Below are 15,392 nucleotides of genomic sequence, written 5' to 3' on the forward strand. Positions count from 1 at the left end.
TAGACCTGCAGCTGCTTTTTTTCCCCAGAGAGGGCACCATATGCCCAGCATAATTTGTTTGCTTCCGTTATTGAGCAAAAAACTGGGGAGCACATACTTTGAAATGTTGGGGAATACCCAATCCTTGGGGAGTCCCCCAATGTGGGGAAAGCAGAACTGAAACGGCAGAGAAGGCATCTAGGGGCAGGGCAAGGAATGGCCAAAGCAACAGCCTGGAGGTAAGACAAGCTGGCTTGAATGGAGGAGGAAGTAGGGGACAGTTTGGAAATATTTGGCTTGAGGACTGTGGGAGCCTAGGGGGAAAGACGGATTCCGAGTCCTAGAGGAGGGGACTTCCTGAAGACTTTGGTTAAGGATGATCCTTGAAGCAGGGTGGATATTCCTAGCAGAAGTCATAGAATATGCAAAAGTGGAGGTTGTCTCTTCCCCACCCCCCTCCCTTAGACGAGAGTGAAGATCATTTTAAGTTTGAGGGTAGGAATTCTGACTCCAGAGTCCACACCATTACTACATTGTTTAAACAGGCCAATGAATAAAGAATGGACACATGAATAAGTGGATGATTCACCTGAAAATCCTGCAGGCAGAAGAGACTCCACATCTGCCTACTTTTTTTTTCTTTTTCCTTTTATTGATTTCAGAGAGAGGAAGGGAGAGGGGGAGAGAGAAAAACATCAATGATGAGAGTCATTGATCGGCTGCCTCCTGCATGCCCCCTACTGGCCCTGACTGGGAATCAAACCGTGACCTCCTGGTTCATGGGTTGATGCTCAACCACTGAGCCACACTAACCAGGCTACATCTGCCTACTTCTTGCCATATCTTCTACCTCACTTGGTCTACCATCATCACTCACTATGGCCCACAAAGCCCTACCCATCTGGTGTCTGCTAACCTCTCTGACCCTATCTCCTGCCACAATCCCCCTCCATCAATTTGTTCCAGCCACACTGCCACCTCTTTCCGGAGCGTTCTTAAAAGAAAAAGTATGGATCACATAGTGAACATGGCCCTTTAGGAGTGAATTGGAATTCTTGGGTTTCTTCATCTGTAAAATGGAAATATTAACCATCCCATAGGATTGTTGTGAGGGTTGGATAAGACAATACATGTAAACAGCTCAGTTAAGCATTGGGTACAGTGAGTCAACAAATGATTATTTTTAAATGGATTTGTGCTTTCATTGTAGTCAAGATCTTAATAGGAGCTGACAGAATGGCTTTCACAGCCCACCTCTGTCCAGACTCTAAAGGTCATTTGCTCATGTGGCAACCATTTGGCACCTACTATGTATATGTCTTAGGATGAGTCCACCTCTGTGGAAAGTTCTGTGGTGCAGAGGGAGACAGCCATGGGCACTGATGATACCAGGTGATTATTGTGGGTTTTGGCTGTGTCCAGGACAGATGATCGAGGGGTGTACAGACCCAGTGTGTGTGTAGATGGGGATAGATGGACACACATCAGGGATAGAGTTCAGGGAATGTGTGTGACTGATCTAGGTCTGTCCATCATTGTCTGTAGGTATGTGTTTTGTCTGGTTGTGCATACTCATGTGAGTTTCCCTAATTCCCTGTGTGTTGGTGTGGTGCCTATGTGCATGTGTAAGTGTATGCATGTATGCATGTAAGCATGCATGCCCATGTGTGTTACCCTGGGCTTGCATGTGTGTATAGATACCTACATTAGTGTGTGTGCTCTCTATATATTACTCTGTTTCCTGTTGTGTATGTATATATGTATTTCCAAGTATGTGTCATTCCCTGTGTGTGTGCCTCCAGTCCCCCCCTCCCGGGAAGGGTGTGTACCCTGCTCAAGTGTCCACCTCCACCTGTCTAATACTGTCTAGGCCTCCCCAGCACCTCTCTGCCTAGCTGAGCCTGTGTGTGTGTGGGAAACTGATCTCCCCGCGGGGTACTGCGTGTGACCCCCACCCCTCGCCCTGAGGGCATTATTTCTCTACTTTTGCGTCTCCGGGTGTGCCTCCATTCCCACCCCCACATGCCTTCTGTGGTAAATATCAACACTGGAAATTGAGTATCTGCGAAGAGTCCTGCATGTGGGTGAGACTGGGTGTGAAGACCAGAATGGGGCGAGGTGGGGAGTTTGCCTGACCACTCAATCCAACCCTCCGAACAAACACCCACCCCGCCCCCACTCCCCAAATTGCGCATCCCCAATCTGAGGGGGGGAAGGGAACAGGATGCGGCGTGGCGCGTGCGCACTGCCCCCTTCAGCACCGCGGACAGCGCCTTCGCCCCCGCCTGCCGGCGCGCGCCACCACCGCCCCAGCCCTGAAGGCGCGCTGACGTCACTCGCCATTCCTCCTCAAACTCCCCTTCCCGGTAGCCTTGGTCGCGTCCGCGCTGCCGCCAGCCCAGCCGGACTGCACCACGCGAGGCAAGAGATAGGGGGGCACGGGCGCGACCAACCGCGCTGCGGCGGTGGCGACTCAGCGCTGCCTCAGTCTGCAGCGGGCAGCAGAAGAGTCGCATCGTGCCTGAGAGCGCAGCTGTGCTCCTGGGCCCTGCGCGGTCCGCCCCCGCGGCTCTTGACGACTGCTCCTAGGACCCCCTGACCCGCGCCGCAGCCATGAACTACCTGCGGCGCCGCCTGTCGGACAGCAACTTCATGGCCAATCTGCCAAATGGGTACATGACAGACCTGCAGCGTCCGCAGCCGCCCCCGCCACCACCTGCTGCCCCCAGCCCTGCAGCCACGCCGGGTCCCGCGACCGCCACTACCGAGAGGGCCTCCTCGGCCGCCCCCGTGGCCTCTCCGGCCGCCCCTAGCCCTGGGTCCTCCGGGGGCGGTGGCTTCTTCTCGTCGCTGTCCAACGCAGTCAAGCAGACTACTGCGGCCGCAGCCGCCACATTCAGCGAGCAGGTAGGCGGCGGCTCTGGGGGCGCAGGCCGTGGGGGCGCCGCCGCCAGGGTGCTGCTGGTCATCGATGAGCCCCACACTGACTGGTAAGCCACTGCTGCGCACATCTCCCTGCAAGCCTGGGTCCCCAGATGGTTCTATGACGAGCAATTATCGAGTACCACTTGTGTGTCCAGCACCTGACCCCCACCCAAACCCTTTTTCTTAAATTATTATGCTGGGTGCTTCCTGTGTGCCCCACCCCTACCTCCCCCCACCACCACCACCAAGGCCTCCTCGATCCATACAGGGAGCAGTTATCGGGCGCCTGGTGTGTACCTCCTTCCCAAAAGCCTTGGCTTCCATGTATCCTATGAACATTTGAGAGCCTAATGTGCCCTTGCCTGCCCCCAACCCTCTCGTCAAAAGCCTGGTCCTCTAATGAATCTCGTGAGCATTTATCAAGTACCTGCAGTGTGCCTCAACGGGAGCCCTTCCCCACGGCCTTTGGCTTCCCTGAATTTTGTGAACATTCATTGAGAGCTTGACATGTGTCTTGTCCCCCTTCACCCTTGTCCTAAGGCCTTCTCTCTAATAGATCTTGTGAGTATGTATCCAGAGTGAGTTGTGTGCCCCACCTCAGCCCTCTCCTCAAAGACCATTTAAACTATTCAGTGAACGTTGACTGAGTGCCTGCTGTGTATCCCACCCCAGCTTCTCACCAAAGGTGTTGCCTTTATGGATCTTGTGAGCCTTTATTGAATACCCTCTGTGTGCCCCAACACCAGGCCCCCTCTCCAAGGGCCTATTTCTCCAAAGAATCTAGAAAACATTTATTGCTTGATGTATGCCCCATCCCCAAACCCCTTTCTCAAATGTATCATTTTCCTCAAATAAGTTCCATGAGCATTTTTGAACCTTCTGTGTGTGACTCATCTTTGGACTCTCTTCCCAAAATCCTTTTCCTACAATGAATCTAGAAGGCATTTATTGAATGCCTCCTTTATCCCCCATTCTCAAGCTACTCCTTCAAAGACCTTTCCTTTGGTAGACCCACCTAGCACTTATCAACTGCCTTCTCTAAGGACTCTTTCCTCCAGTGTATTCAGCAAGCATTTTTTGAGTGTCTGCTGCTTACCCCATCCCCAAACCCTTTCCCCAATGCCTTTTCTCCAGTGGCTTCAGTCTGCATGTATTGAGCACCTTCTGTATGATCCAAACTTAGGCCCTCTCCCTAAAGACATTTGCCTCCAATTAATACAGTAATCAGATATCCAGCACTGTGTGCACCATTTCAATCTTTCTTTCCAAAGACCTTATCTTTTTAATCACTCCTTGGAGCATTTGTGGAGCACCTGGTGTGTGCCTGATTCTGTGTCTTCCTCACAAAAGTCTTCCCTCCCCATGGATGGAGGATCAAGCTTAATAGACCAAGTTTCTGCATCTCCACTCCCCTTCCCCAAAAGATTTTCCTTCAATGATCCAGTGACTATATGCCCACCCTTAGCCATCCCTTCCCAAATACCCCTTCTCTGAATGTATTCAGTGTTTATTTATTCCCTGTCTGCCAGGTGCTTAATTCTAATCACCTTCCCCCTAAGGCCTTTCCCTCCATTGGGTCCCATGAGCATGTATGGAGTCACTTCCGTATGCTCTATGTTCACACCTTCTCCCCAAAGTCCTTTTCTCCCAGTTAATCCAGTGAGCATGTATGCAGTGCCTGTTGTGCGTAGGGAGCACACTCCCCTTCATTATCCCTAGGAGAACCTGCACCAATCATAAAGCCTCTCTCCAGGGTCCTTCCTTTGATAAGTCTAGAGCCTTCAATGTCCTTAGGATTTTCTCTCCCACTCTTAAGTTTATGCCCCAAAGGATCTTCCTTCTATTTAAGCCACTAAACATTTATTGAGCACCTACTCTGTAAAGGTCTTTCCAAGTCTGGAAGTTCTGCCCCTGTCTCAAGTACTCCCTCCCTAGGGGTCTACTTCAGCCTAAATATATTGACTACCAGTTCTTTACTGGTTAGGTAACCACACACCCCAGGAACCCTTACCCAGCAGCCTTTATATTCAGAGCCATTTATTCATTCTACAGATATTAGATGCATACTCTTCATGTGCCAGAGTGTGGGAGGCATTTATTAAGCACTACTATATACTAGGACAACCCCTCCTTCAGTTCTTCTTACTTCTAATCCTAAACACAAGCTGGATTTTCTATATCTTTTCCTCCATTTAACGCCACCATTCTTGAATGAGCACTTATTGTATAATACTAAGAACCCCTTACTCAATACCTCTTCTCCCCCTCTTCTTAGCCCTAATTCCCCTTTCAATATTCTTCATCCTGCCTTCCACACTACACAATCCTGAAAGCTCTTAATGTGCACCTCCTATATTCTGGCCAGGTTCCTTCCCCCACTTAGTAACCATCTTCTCAACTGCCCCTTTCCCCAATTAATCCAAAAGTGATTTACTGAGTTCTGTTCAATCACATTCCCATCCCTACAGCAGGCCCTTCCAGTCTTTTCTCCAACAATCCATAAAGCATTTGTTGAACACAGGCTATAATTCCTTCACCAACACCCACTCACACAGATGCCATCTTCCTGGCTAAATTTGCTCCATTGACGTCAACAAACCTTCATGAGGCCCCTTCTGAATATTGGTAACCACCCTCCTTCAGATTTCCCTTCTCCACTCTGACCCTCCAAGCGGGGGCTTTGCTGCTTTTTCCTCATTCCAGCAAGCATTTATTAGTTACCTACTGAATATTGACAAGACCCTTCCCCTTTCCATAATCACAACTCCAGTGTTTTACATTTTTTCTTCTAATTTGTCCAGTAAGCATTTATTGAGAACCTACTGAATTCAGTAAAAGATTCTTCTCTTCCCCTTATGCATCCCAGAACCAGCCCTGCTTTATCCCAGCAGCTGCTCCAGTCTTTTCTTCCAGTCAATCTAGCAAATATTTATTTAATATCTGCTATAGGTGGAGTAGAATGGATAAAGGGAGAGAACCTGTGTACACCAGGCTCAGTGTGGGGAACAAAGACCTCTGCATCATCAACTTGCAGACATTCAGAACTATGCAAGTTTTAGGGATCTCAGCCTGAAATAAAGGAGGAGTTGTGCAAACTCTAATGGATTATACACCTAAGTACAGTCTGACACACTCCCCACCAAACCTCATCGCTCTCATTCCTTTTTGGGTATGAGTCCCTCGTGATTTAAAGTTGTAAATTCTGAGTTGAGACTCATCTACCCTTTTTAGAAATAATTTAGTCCAGTGTTTTCTAAACTGTGGGCCACCTATTGGCTTGTGACCAGCATTTCATTTGCTTCATGAAGTAGGATAAATAAAAATAGAAAATAAAATAGTATATTGCACATAGTAAGTGAAATTATTATTTAGCAAAACTGGTACTCCAATAAGAAATACAATCAATAATATATGCCATGTATTATATGTGACATATACTATATAATACACTTATTATATAATGGGTTTATAGTGTATAATATATATATGTGTGTGCTTTTCTTCATGAAATGGAATAAAAAAGAAAAGGAAATTTCAGACTCCATTATACACAGTAAAGATAATTATTTATTGAAACTTCCATTCTAATTATGTATGTATATTTAAACACATTCTACTATACATTCTAGATATAGCTACACATAATATGTAATATACCATATATTGTACGTTATATATTATATAAGACATCCTGTATTATATTTGCTGTATAACATATTATATGTGTCTTATATAATATATATTACATATATAGGGTGGGTTATTATGCAAATATGTATATAGTGGGTTATATAAATTATTTTTCTTATCATGGCTTCTTTTCTGAGACTTCCCTGGAAGCAGACCTTGAGACTCTGAGATTTGAGTGCAGATTTCTTGGGGAGAGCTCTGGGAACAACACCTGTTGCGGGGGAGGAGTAGGTGAAGCAAGAGTTGGCAGAGGGAGAGGTTGAGCTATGATGCAGCATGACAGAGGCCTCAGCCAATCCTCTGGGGAGCTCTGGTGCTGGGAGGACCCTCCAGAGTTATCCCAGTGGAATTGGGGTAGCCATGCCTCTGAATTCCTGCATCAGTCAGTCATTGACCGCAGGCCGCTCCCTGGGAGGAGGAGCAATCTTGAAGAAGGCAAATTCGTGCTTCAGAGGGCAATTCGCACGGCAGGGCAACATTGTGAGGCTTCAGTAACAGCTGTTCCCTGAAGCTGGAGGATAGATGTGAAGGCCTTGGGGTGGGGGGGGGGGATAAGGATCTGGGTAGAGCACACAATCCATCCCTTGTACTGCTCAGATTCACTTGCTTCTTAGAGTAAGTTCACCCCATCTAGGAACAGCATCTCCAGGATTGTAATTGGCCTTGTTTTCTGGAAGAAACTTCAAAAACCATGGTTAGTGGGATTAAATATAGCCTTTACTGCCACAGTTGATAAATGCAGCATAAATATGTGTTGTCTTCTTCTTCTTCTATACATTCTAGAAGCCCCTCACCCTCAGCTAACACCTCTCTTGGTCTTGGTGGCTTACCTGGTACATGATCCATTCCCTCATCCTTGAGAGATCCCTGAGCCTTTGGTCCCCATGCTCTCCTCAGACTGTGGCTGCTGTACTTGTCCTTTTTGTCACCAAAGTTTAGCAAGGAGTACCAACAGGTACCCAAGCAGATCACCTGGATGCTTCCCTGCCCCCACTGTAACAGCAGCCCTGCCCCTTCTGATGACCAGGGTCATGTACCCCTGCCCAGACAGTGACTCCTCTTCATGTCCATTGGCATGCAAAACCTGAAGTGTCCAGGTAGCATTCAAAGCTTAGAATGTAATGGGATTCTTGCTGTGTCCCCTGGTAGCAGTCCCCTTGGAGAACCAGGACCTCTAACCTTGCAGAGCCCTGAGGAAACAGGAAGCACACATTCCAAAACTGGATCACTGGGATTGATGGTAAGCTGGGCCACTCCTACTTTCACCTCTGGGTTCCCAGACCCGTGTATTTTACATATTAGAAACACAGTACAGCCTGTCTGGGCATGGCTCAGTGGTTGAGCATCGACCTAGGACCCAGGAGATTGCGGTTGGATTCCTGGTCAGGGCACATGCCTGGGTTGTGGGCTCGATCCCCAGTAGGGGGCATGCAGGAGGCAGCTGATCAATGACTCTCTCATCATTGAGGTTTCTATCTCTCTCTCTCTCTCCCTTCCTCTCTCTGAAATCAATTTAAAAAACATATTTAAAAAAATAAAGAAAGACAGCACAATGGTCATTGATTTAAGGTGTACACTGGGTTTTGGAGGATGGTGCCCCATTCTTGCACGGTATCACCTCCAAGCTGGCATCTTAGCTGTGGCTACAAGAAGTTGTTCCACAACTCTATCAGGCCAGCAGCTTCTGAGTGGTGTGGTATATAAGGCCATCTGTTGATTCCATGGTCATGGGCCCACTTTTGCACCTCCTTTGATGCTTGATGCAATGTCATGTGGGATCCCATACTGGTGGATCAAACACTGTGTAAGCCCTTGAGCAGTGACGCTGCCTAAGGTCCTGCAGTCAGGGAAGGCAAACCTATACATAGAATATTCCAGTCAATTGCCCGGCCGGGTGTGGCTCAGCCGTTGAGCATCGACCTAGGATCCAGGCGATCAGGGTTTGATTCCTGGTCAGGGCACATGCCCGGGTTGCGGGCCCGATCCCTTCGGGGGTGTGCAGGAAGCAGCCGATCAGTGACTCTCTCATCATTGATGTTTCTATCTCTCTCTCCCTCTCCTTTCTTCTCCCTGAAATCAATAAATATATTTTTTTAAAAATTAATCATTACTCTTTCCAGGGTGGAAAAGGCCACAAAGTAGCTGGTTGGCCTTCTTGAGGGATGGTGCCGTTTCACAGACTCACTATTGGTCTTTGTCGCGGGCAGGCTGAACATTCTGCAGTAATTCTGTAGGCCCCCACATGTAGCCTCTATCTCTGTTACTCTTGCCAGTTCATACATGTGCTCATCTTCCAGCACTAGGGCGACTGATTCAAGAGGCTGGCTGACTCATTCTGTCTACCTGGTTGCTTAGTGCCACTTCTGTGATGGATGCTGTCTGGTGGGTGTTAACATACAATACAAAAATTTTTGCTCCTCATTCTACTTCATCTCCACTCCTATATGTCCACCCACACTTTTGTGTCCCAGACCTCTTTGTTCTAATCTTTCAATATTTTTCTTTCAAAGCCTTTGACAAATCAGCCAAGCCATTCACCACTGCCCATCAGTGAATATATATTCTAATCTTGGACCACTTCTCTTTCCCCACAAAATAGGTTGCCAGCTACACAGCTCAAAGCTTTGCCCATTGGGAGCTCTGCTTTTCAAGGCCACTCTGAGTGGGGCTATAGTGCAGCCACTGTCCATTTTTGGCTTCCACTCACATACCAAGGCAGTCCATTTGTGAAGCAAGCTTAGGCTTTTTCTTCCTTTATCCCCTGGTTGTAAGGAGTCCCCTTAGTGAGCTGAGGGAGGCAATAGCACAACAGCATGGATGACATGGGCGTCCGGGTTACCTGCTCAGGCAGCTTGGTTGGTTTTGCTTGGGCTCAGTCCTGGCTGCTGGACCGTCAGACTTTATTACTTGGCAGGCCTAGCCTGTAAGGGACACTTCTGGATGCACCGTTACTTGGTACCCCATGGTCGAGCACTCTGTCTCTGTCAGGGCCCAGTACTACACCAAGATTTGTTTCCCAAAAGGCATGTAATTCTCTGCTGCAGATGGCATGGCCTTGTCCAGAACCCCAGGGGCCTTCCACTTGAGCTTCTCTTAAGCTCCACACTGTATCTTTTCCCTCTATTGACACCTCCAGTATCATAGGATCTGCTGTATCATATGGCCTGAGTGGCAGGACTGCTTGCATCACAGCCTGGATGTGCTGCAGAACACTTTGAGTCAACAGAGCATATCAGGAGCTATCTGTGTTCCACCCCTGACAAATAATGGTTCCTTGTTGCCTGCTGGGTGACTCAGCTCCAGAAAGGCATTAGAGTCTTCTTTGTAGTTTGATGTCGTTCTCTGGAAACAGGTTTGGAAGCAGAAATTTGCATCTTGGAGGCTTATTGGGGAGTGCCTTTGGGATAAAGACCTGTGAGGAGAACAGGGTTGGGCAGAGAGAGAAGCTGGTCCACAATGTGGTTGCATCAGAGGCCTAAGCTGGTCCTAGGGCTAGCTCTGGGGCTGGGGCTGGTCCTTCAGCATCACCCCATATTGGGGCAGACAGTTTGGCCTTTGTACTCACTCAGACAAGATCTAAGCCATGAGCTGCCCGAAGGAGGTGTAACCTTGGCTAAGGCAGTTCCCTGTGATATAAGACTATTACCAGTTGGACACAGCTGTGAGCTGTGATAGCTGATATTCAGAGTGCATTGGCCCTGAAGAGAAGATCTGAGCCGACTACCCACTACACTTATGGTAAACAAAAACAAAAAAGTTTGAAAAATAGTGATATAGTCTGCACTTATCATCATTTTATTTAAAAAATGCACAAGTCTAAAAAAGATTCTCTTCCACCACTCATGAGGGCTCATTGTCAGTAATGGAGTGTGTGTGTGTGTGTGTGTGTGTGTGTGTGTGTGTGTGTGTGTGTGAGAGAGAGAGAGAGAGAGAGAGAGAGAGAGAGAGAGAGAGAGAGAGAGAGTGAAAGATGAAGGGAGAGGGAGAGAGAGGAGAGAGTTAGGGGGAGAGGGAGAGAAAGAGAGAAGGGTGGGAGAAGGAAATAACTGTTTGAGGTCTTCGGGGTATGTCAATCAAGTCACAAGAGCCCATTTGTGCTGCATGCATGTGTCAGAGACCCTGATTGTGTGCATGTAGGTGGTCCCCAGGAGTGGCTTCTCCCCTCATCCCCTTCTATGAGAAAACTGATTGGGGATAAGCTTCTGCCTGTGGAGAAGCTTTTCAGGTAAGAAATCCTGGGCCTGGAGGAAGAGACCACTGGAAACCTAGCCCAGCTAGAGATGGGCCTAGGGACAGTGACATAGCTGTTCATGATTGGCCTACCACTGCTCTTACCCTTCTTCCCTCCTATGGTTTCCGTTCGTCCTCAGATGCACTCTTCCCCACCCCCATCATTGCAGTCTCCAGCTTCTGTAGAACCACCGCCAGCCTGTGCCCCTCCATCTGCTCCTCCTTTTCTGATACCTATGCCCACCCATGGCTGTCCTGTCCCTCACAGCACACAACCACACATGGTGAATGGCTCCTCCTTAGGAAAGGGCCAAAGAGCAAAGAGATGCTTCAGGAAATACAAGCAGAGACAGGCACAGAGACATACCCAGGCATACTTCATATATTTGTATTTTCTAAGGTTCTTTGCCATTTATAAACCTCCATGCAATTTCAAAATATGTTACAGTTTACAAAGTACTCATTTTTCGAAGCTTTCCAAAAACATTTATAATAGCAGTGTGATTAGCAGACCATACTTTAAGAAATACCTGCTCTCTGAGTTTTAAGGTCTTATTTTAAAGTTTGCAGTGTTTTTTGACATTTACACACCTCCAGGAGGAATACTTTATTGTTTATTGTTTTTTTATTGTTCACAAAGCACTGTTAGAGTTTTCAAAGTGTTTCAACAATCATAACAATCACTTTATGGTTTCTCTAGAGGCACTGCAGGGGCAAAGGGGGCAAAGTACTGGCCTGTGTTTTGTCTTCTGAGATTTGAGCATTGATGGATGTGCTCTGCTTTTCCTCTACAGGGCGAAATACTTCAAAGGGAAAAAAATCCATGGAGAAGTTGACATTAAAGTAGAACAGGTTAGTTGGAGCAGGTGGACCTGGGGATCGATTGTCCAGATTGCAAACTGAATGGTCATTTTTGTGTGATATGAATAAATCACTGATTTTTTTCCCCTTTCCAGGCTGAATTCTCTGATCTCAACCTCGTGGCTCATGCCAATGGTGGATTCTCTGTAGATATGGAAGTTCTTCGGAATGGGGTGAAGGTTATGAGGTGAGTATAAAAAGGGTACCTTGGTGTTGTGGGAGAGGTCTAAGGACTCTCTTAGATGTGAGAGAGAATTTCTACCTCCGCACCCATCCTTCTGTGTGTAAGAACTTAAACCCATTACAATAGCCAAGCTATGGAAACAACTTAAGTGTCCATGGATGGACAAATGGATAAAGATGATGTGATATGTATATGTGTGTGTGTGTGTGTGTGTGTGTGTGTGTAATGAAATATTATTCAGCCATGAGAGAGAAGGAAATCCTGCCATTTGTGACAACATGTAGGGACCTTGAGGACATTATGCTAAGTGAGATAAATCAGAGAGAGAAAGACAAGTACTTTATGATATCATTTATATGTGGACTCTAAAAAAGCCAAACTCATAAAAACAGAAAGTAAAATGGTGATTACCATTGGCTGGGGGCTGGGAGAATAGGAGATGTTGGTTAAGGGCATAAATTTGCAACTGGTAGATGAATAAGTCCTGAAGATCTAATTCACATTATAGTGAATATAGACAAAACTATTATATCATAATCATCAAACATGGTAAGAGACTAGATCTCAATTATTCTGCCACAAAAACGAAATGATAATTATGTAACATAATACAGGTGCTAACTAATGCTACAATGGCAATCATATTACAATATATAAATGTATCGAATAAGCATGCTTTGCACAATGCTACCTGTCAAATATATTTCAATTTTTAAAAACTTAGGCACAGAATGTGGGAGATAGCATTTCTTCTGAAGAAGAGTCAAGGATCTCAGCAGACCACAAACCAAACTTTTTAGTTACTGAGTCAACAAATATTTATTGATCATCTACTGTATACCAGGTGCTGCTCTCAGCATTTTACATTCAACAAACATTTATTGAGCACCTATTGTGCACCAGGCACTGTTCTATGTGCTGAGTACCTGGCAGTGAACAAAACAGGCCCCCAAAAGACAAAAAAAAACAACAAAAAAAACCACAAAACCCTCTGCCCTCATGAAGCTTACATTCTACTGAGGGATACACACAATAAACAAATTTAAAGTGTAAAAGTGCTAAGAAAAAATATACAGCAGCAAAGATATATAGGGATTGTTGGCTGGTGGAGAAGTCTGCATTTTGGATAAGACAGACCATTAGTGTAAGAGACATTTGAGGAAAGACCTGAAGGAGGTGAAGGAGAGCTACATGCAGATATCTAGGGAGAAAATGTTTCAGGCAGAGGGAACAGCCTGTGTAAGGCCCTGAGGCTGGAATTTATTCTGGGCAGGATCTTTTGAGGACAGCTAGTAGTCTGAGAGATTGTGACCAGGGAGCTGCCAGAGCTGAGTAGGTAAACTGGAAGCTGACCTTGGTGAGGAGATGAGCAGGAAAGGCTTAAGGGGGTCACTAGATGAAGAAAGGGTAGAAAGGGTGCTTGTAGGGGAAGGAACAGCTTGTGCATGTACGCTGAGGTGCGAGACCACTTTACAATTTTTAGAAGCTGTGGAGATATGGAAACTTGCTCTTTGTTCTAAGGGTTGTGGGAAGCTTCCGAGGGGGGATCCTCAACACTCCTAACCCTGCACTGCAGGTCTCTGAAGCCAGACTTTGTGCTGATTCGCCAGCACGCCTTCAGCATGGCACGGAATGGAGACTACCGCAGTTTGGTCATTGGGCTGCAGTATGCTGGAATCCCCAGCGTTAACTCTTTGCATTCTGTCTACAACTTCTGTGACAAGCCCTGGGTGGTAAGTGACAAGAAGGGTGTTATTGGCAGAGGGACTATCTCAGGCATGCATGTGGGAGGTCAAAATCACTGCTTTTTGGGAACTGAGGAAGTTTGGAAGCTTGGAACCTCAGCTTGGAGACTCCCTCCAGGTGAAGGACTTGCTGACTTCTCTCTCCTGGCTCTCATAGTTTGCCCAGATGGTTCGACTGCACAAGAAACTGGGGACAGAGGAATTCCCTCTAATCGATCAGACCTTCTACCCCAATCACAAAGAGATGGTGAGTCTGGGGGAAGTAGAGTGGGCAGGAGGGAAAACATCATGCCTGCTGCAATAATATTGCCAATGGATGTGTTTCCAATGGTACACTATCAGAAAGTGCAGGTGGTATGTGCTTGTGGAGAGTGAAGTTGCTTTGGGAAGGGTTTATTAATACTGCGAATTTACTTATGAGGTAACAAGTGTGATTTATATCATTGATCCTGTTATGTATAGTATCTATTCTCACCGGTACTAAAAATCAATTTCTAATGTAAATTGACAGAATACAGTGAATCAGATTATATTACATATAGAAATTAAGTCATTGTTACTAACATTATCAAATATTCCTCTTAATAGAAATGTTACCAATGTTTCAAATTAGGATTGGCAATAAAAAATGATCGGTACCAATGTTATAAATGAAATTGCTTACAAATAGCAATTGAATTGTTGCTTACTATTATCATAAAATATAATCACTAATATTATAAATTATCACCAATACTGAAAATTATTGTTATTGATGTAAATCATGAGTACCAATGTTATGAATTAAATTATAGTTCCTAATAGAAATTGAATAATTATAATTAGTATCATCAAAGATTATAAATATTATTATAATTATCAATATTACAAATTATGCTCTAATATAAGTTATAAGTCCCTGTTTTGAATTACATTATACTTAATAATAAAAATTATATTACCATTACTAATATCAAATTTTATAGCTAGCATTACAACTTATTTCCAGTGTTGCAAATTGAGACTATCAATATAAGTGATTAGTACCTATGTTGTGAATTAAGTTATAATTACTAAAATATATTAAACTATTAATAAAATGTAAAATATTGTTACAAATTATTGTCAATGTTACAAAGTAAGATTACTAAATAAATTATGAGTAACTGTTTTGAATTATCTTATACTTACTAATAGAATTATTAATATAGTTAACATTCCAATTGTTATTATAAGTAATTACGAATATTAAAGTTATGATTACTAATATAAATTATGAGTACCAAAATTATGAATCAAATTTTAGTTACAAATAGAAATTGAATCATCATTACTAATGCTGTCAAACTTTAAAACTAATTTTTTAAAAATTTAACAATGTTGCAAATTATGCTTACTTATATAACTAATCATTACTAGTTTTATGAATTAAATTACAATTAAATATCAATATTGACCCAACATTACCAATTCGGTTAAATAACATTGGTACTACTGTTAAACATTCTTACCAGTATTACAAATTATGGTCACTGATATAAATTCACAGTGTTATACATTAGTTTTAAGGAAACCCAATTTGTTTATCATTATAACAATAATTCCACATTCTTTGAGAGACAATATAGCTGACTGTGATTAAGAGCATGGACTTTGTAGCCAGAATTTCTGTATTGGAAACCTAGCTACACAACTTATTAGCTTCCTAACATAAGAAACATCATTTAAATGCTTTGTGCCTTGGTTTACCCATCTGCAAAATGTAATAATAGTTCTTGCATCATAGAGTTGGTGTAAGA

General features: G+C 44.7%; 1 protein-coding gene across 3 annotated transcripts in view; it reads left to right on the forward strand.

Annotated features, from left to right (window-relative positions):
- Positions 1 to 2,397: 2,397 nt before the first annotated feature.
- SYN1 (synapsin I) overlaps positions 2,398 to 15,392 on the forward strand; it is a 36,563-nt gene continuing 23,568 nt past the window's right edge. For all 3 annotated transcript variants that reach the window (XM_081126198.1, XM_081126197.1, XM_081126199.1), the window contains exons 1-5: positions 2,398 to 2,969; positions 11,619 to 11,676; positions 11,781 to 11,872; positions 13,446 to 13,602; positions 13,772 to 13,861. In XM_081126198.1, the coding sequence (XP_080982324.1) occupies positions 2,593 to 2,969; positions 11,619 to 11,676; positions 11,781 to 11,872; positions 13,446 to 13,602; positions 13,772 to 13,861 (774 nt within the window). In that variant the 5' untranslated portion in view covers positions 2,398 to 2,592. The remainder of the gene's footprint in view (positions 2,970 to 11,618; positions 11,677 to 11,780; positions 11,873 to 13,445; positions 13,603 to 13,771; positions 13,862 to 15,392) is intronic.

Source organism: Miniopterus schreibersii, assembly GCF_964146895.1.
Source record: "Miniopterus schreibersii genome assembly, chromosome: X".
NCBI lineage: Eukaryota > Metazoa > Chordata > Mammalia > Chiroptera > Miniopteridae > Miniopterus > Miniopterus schreibersii.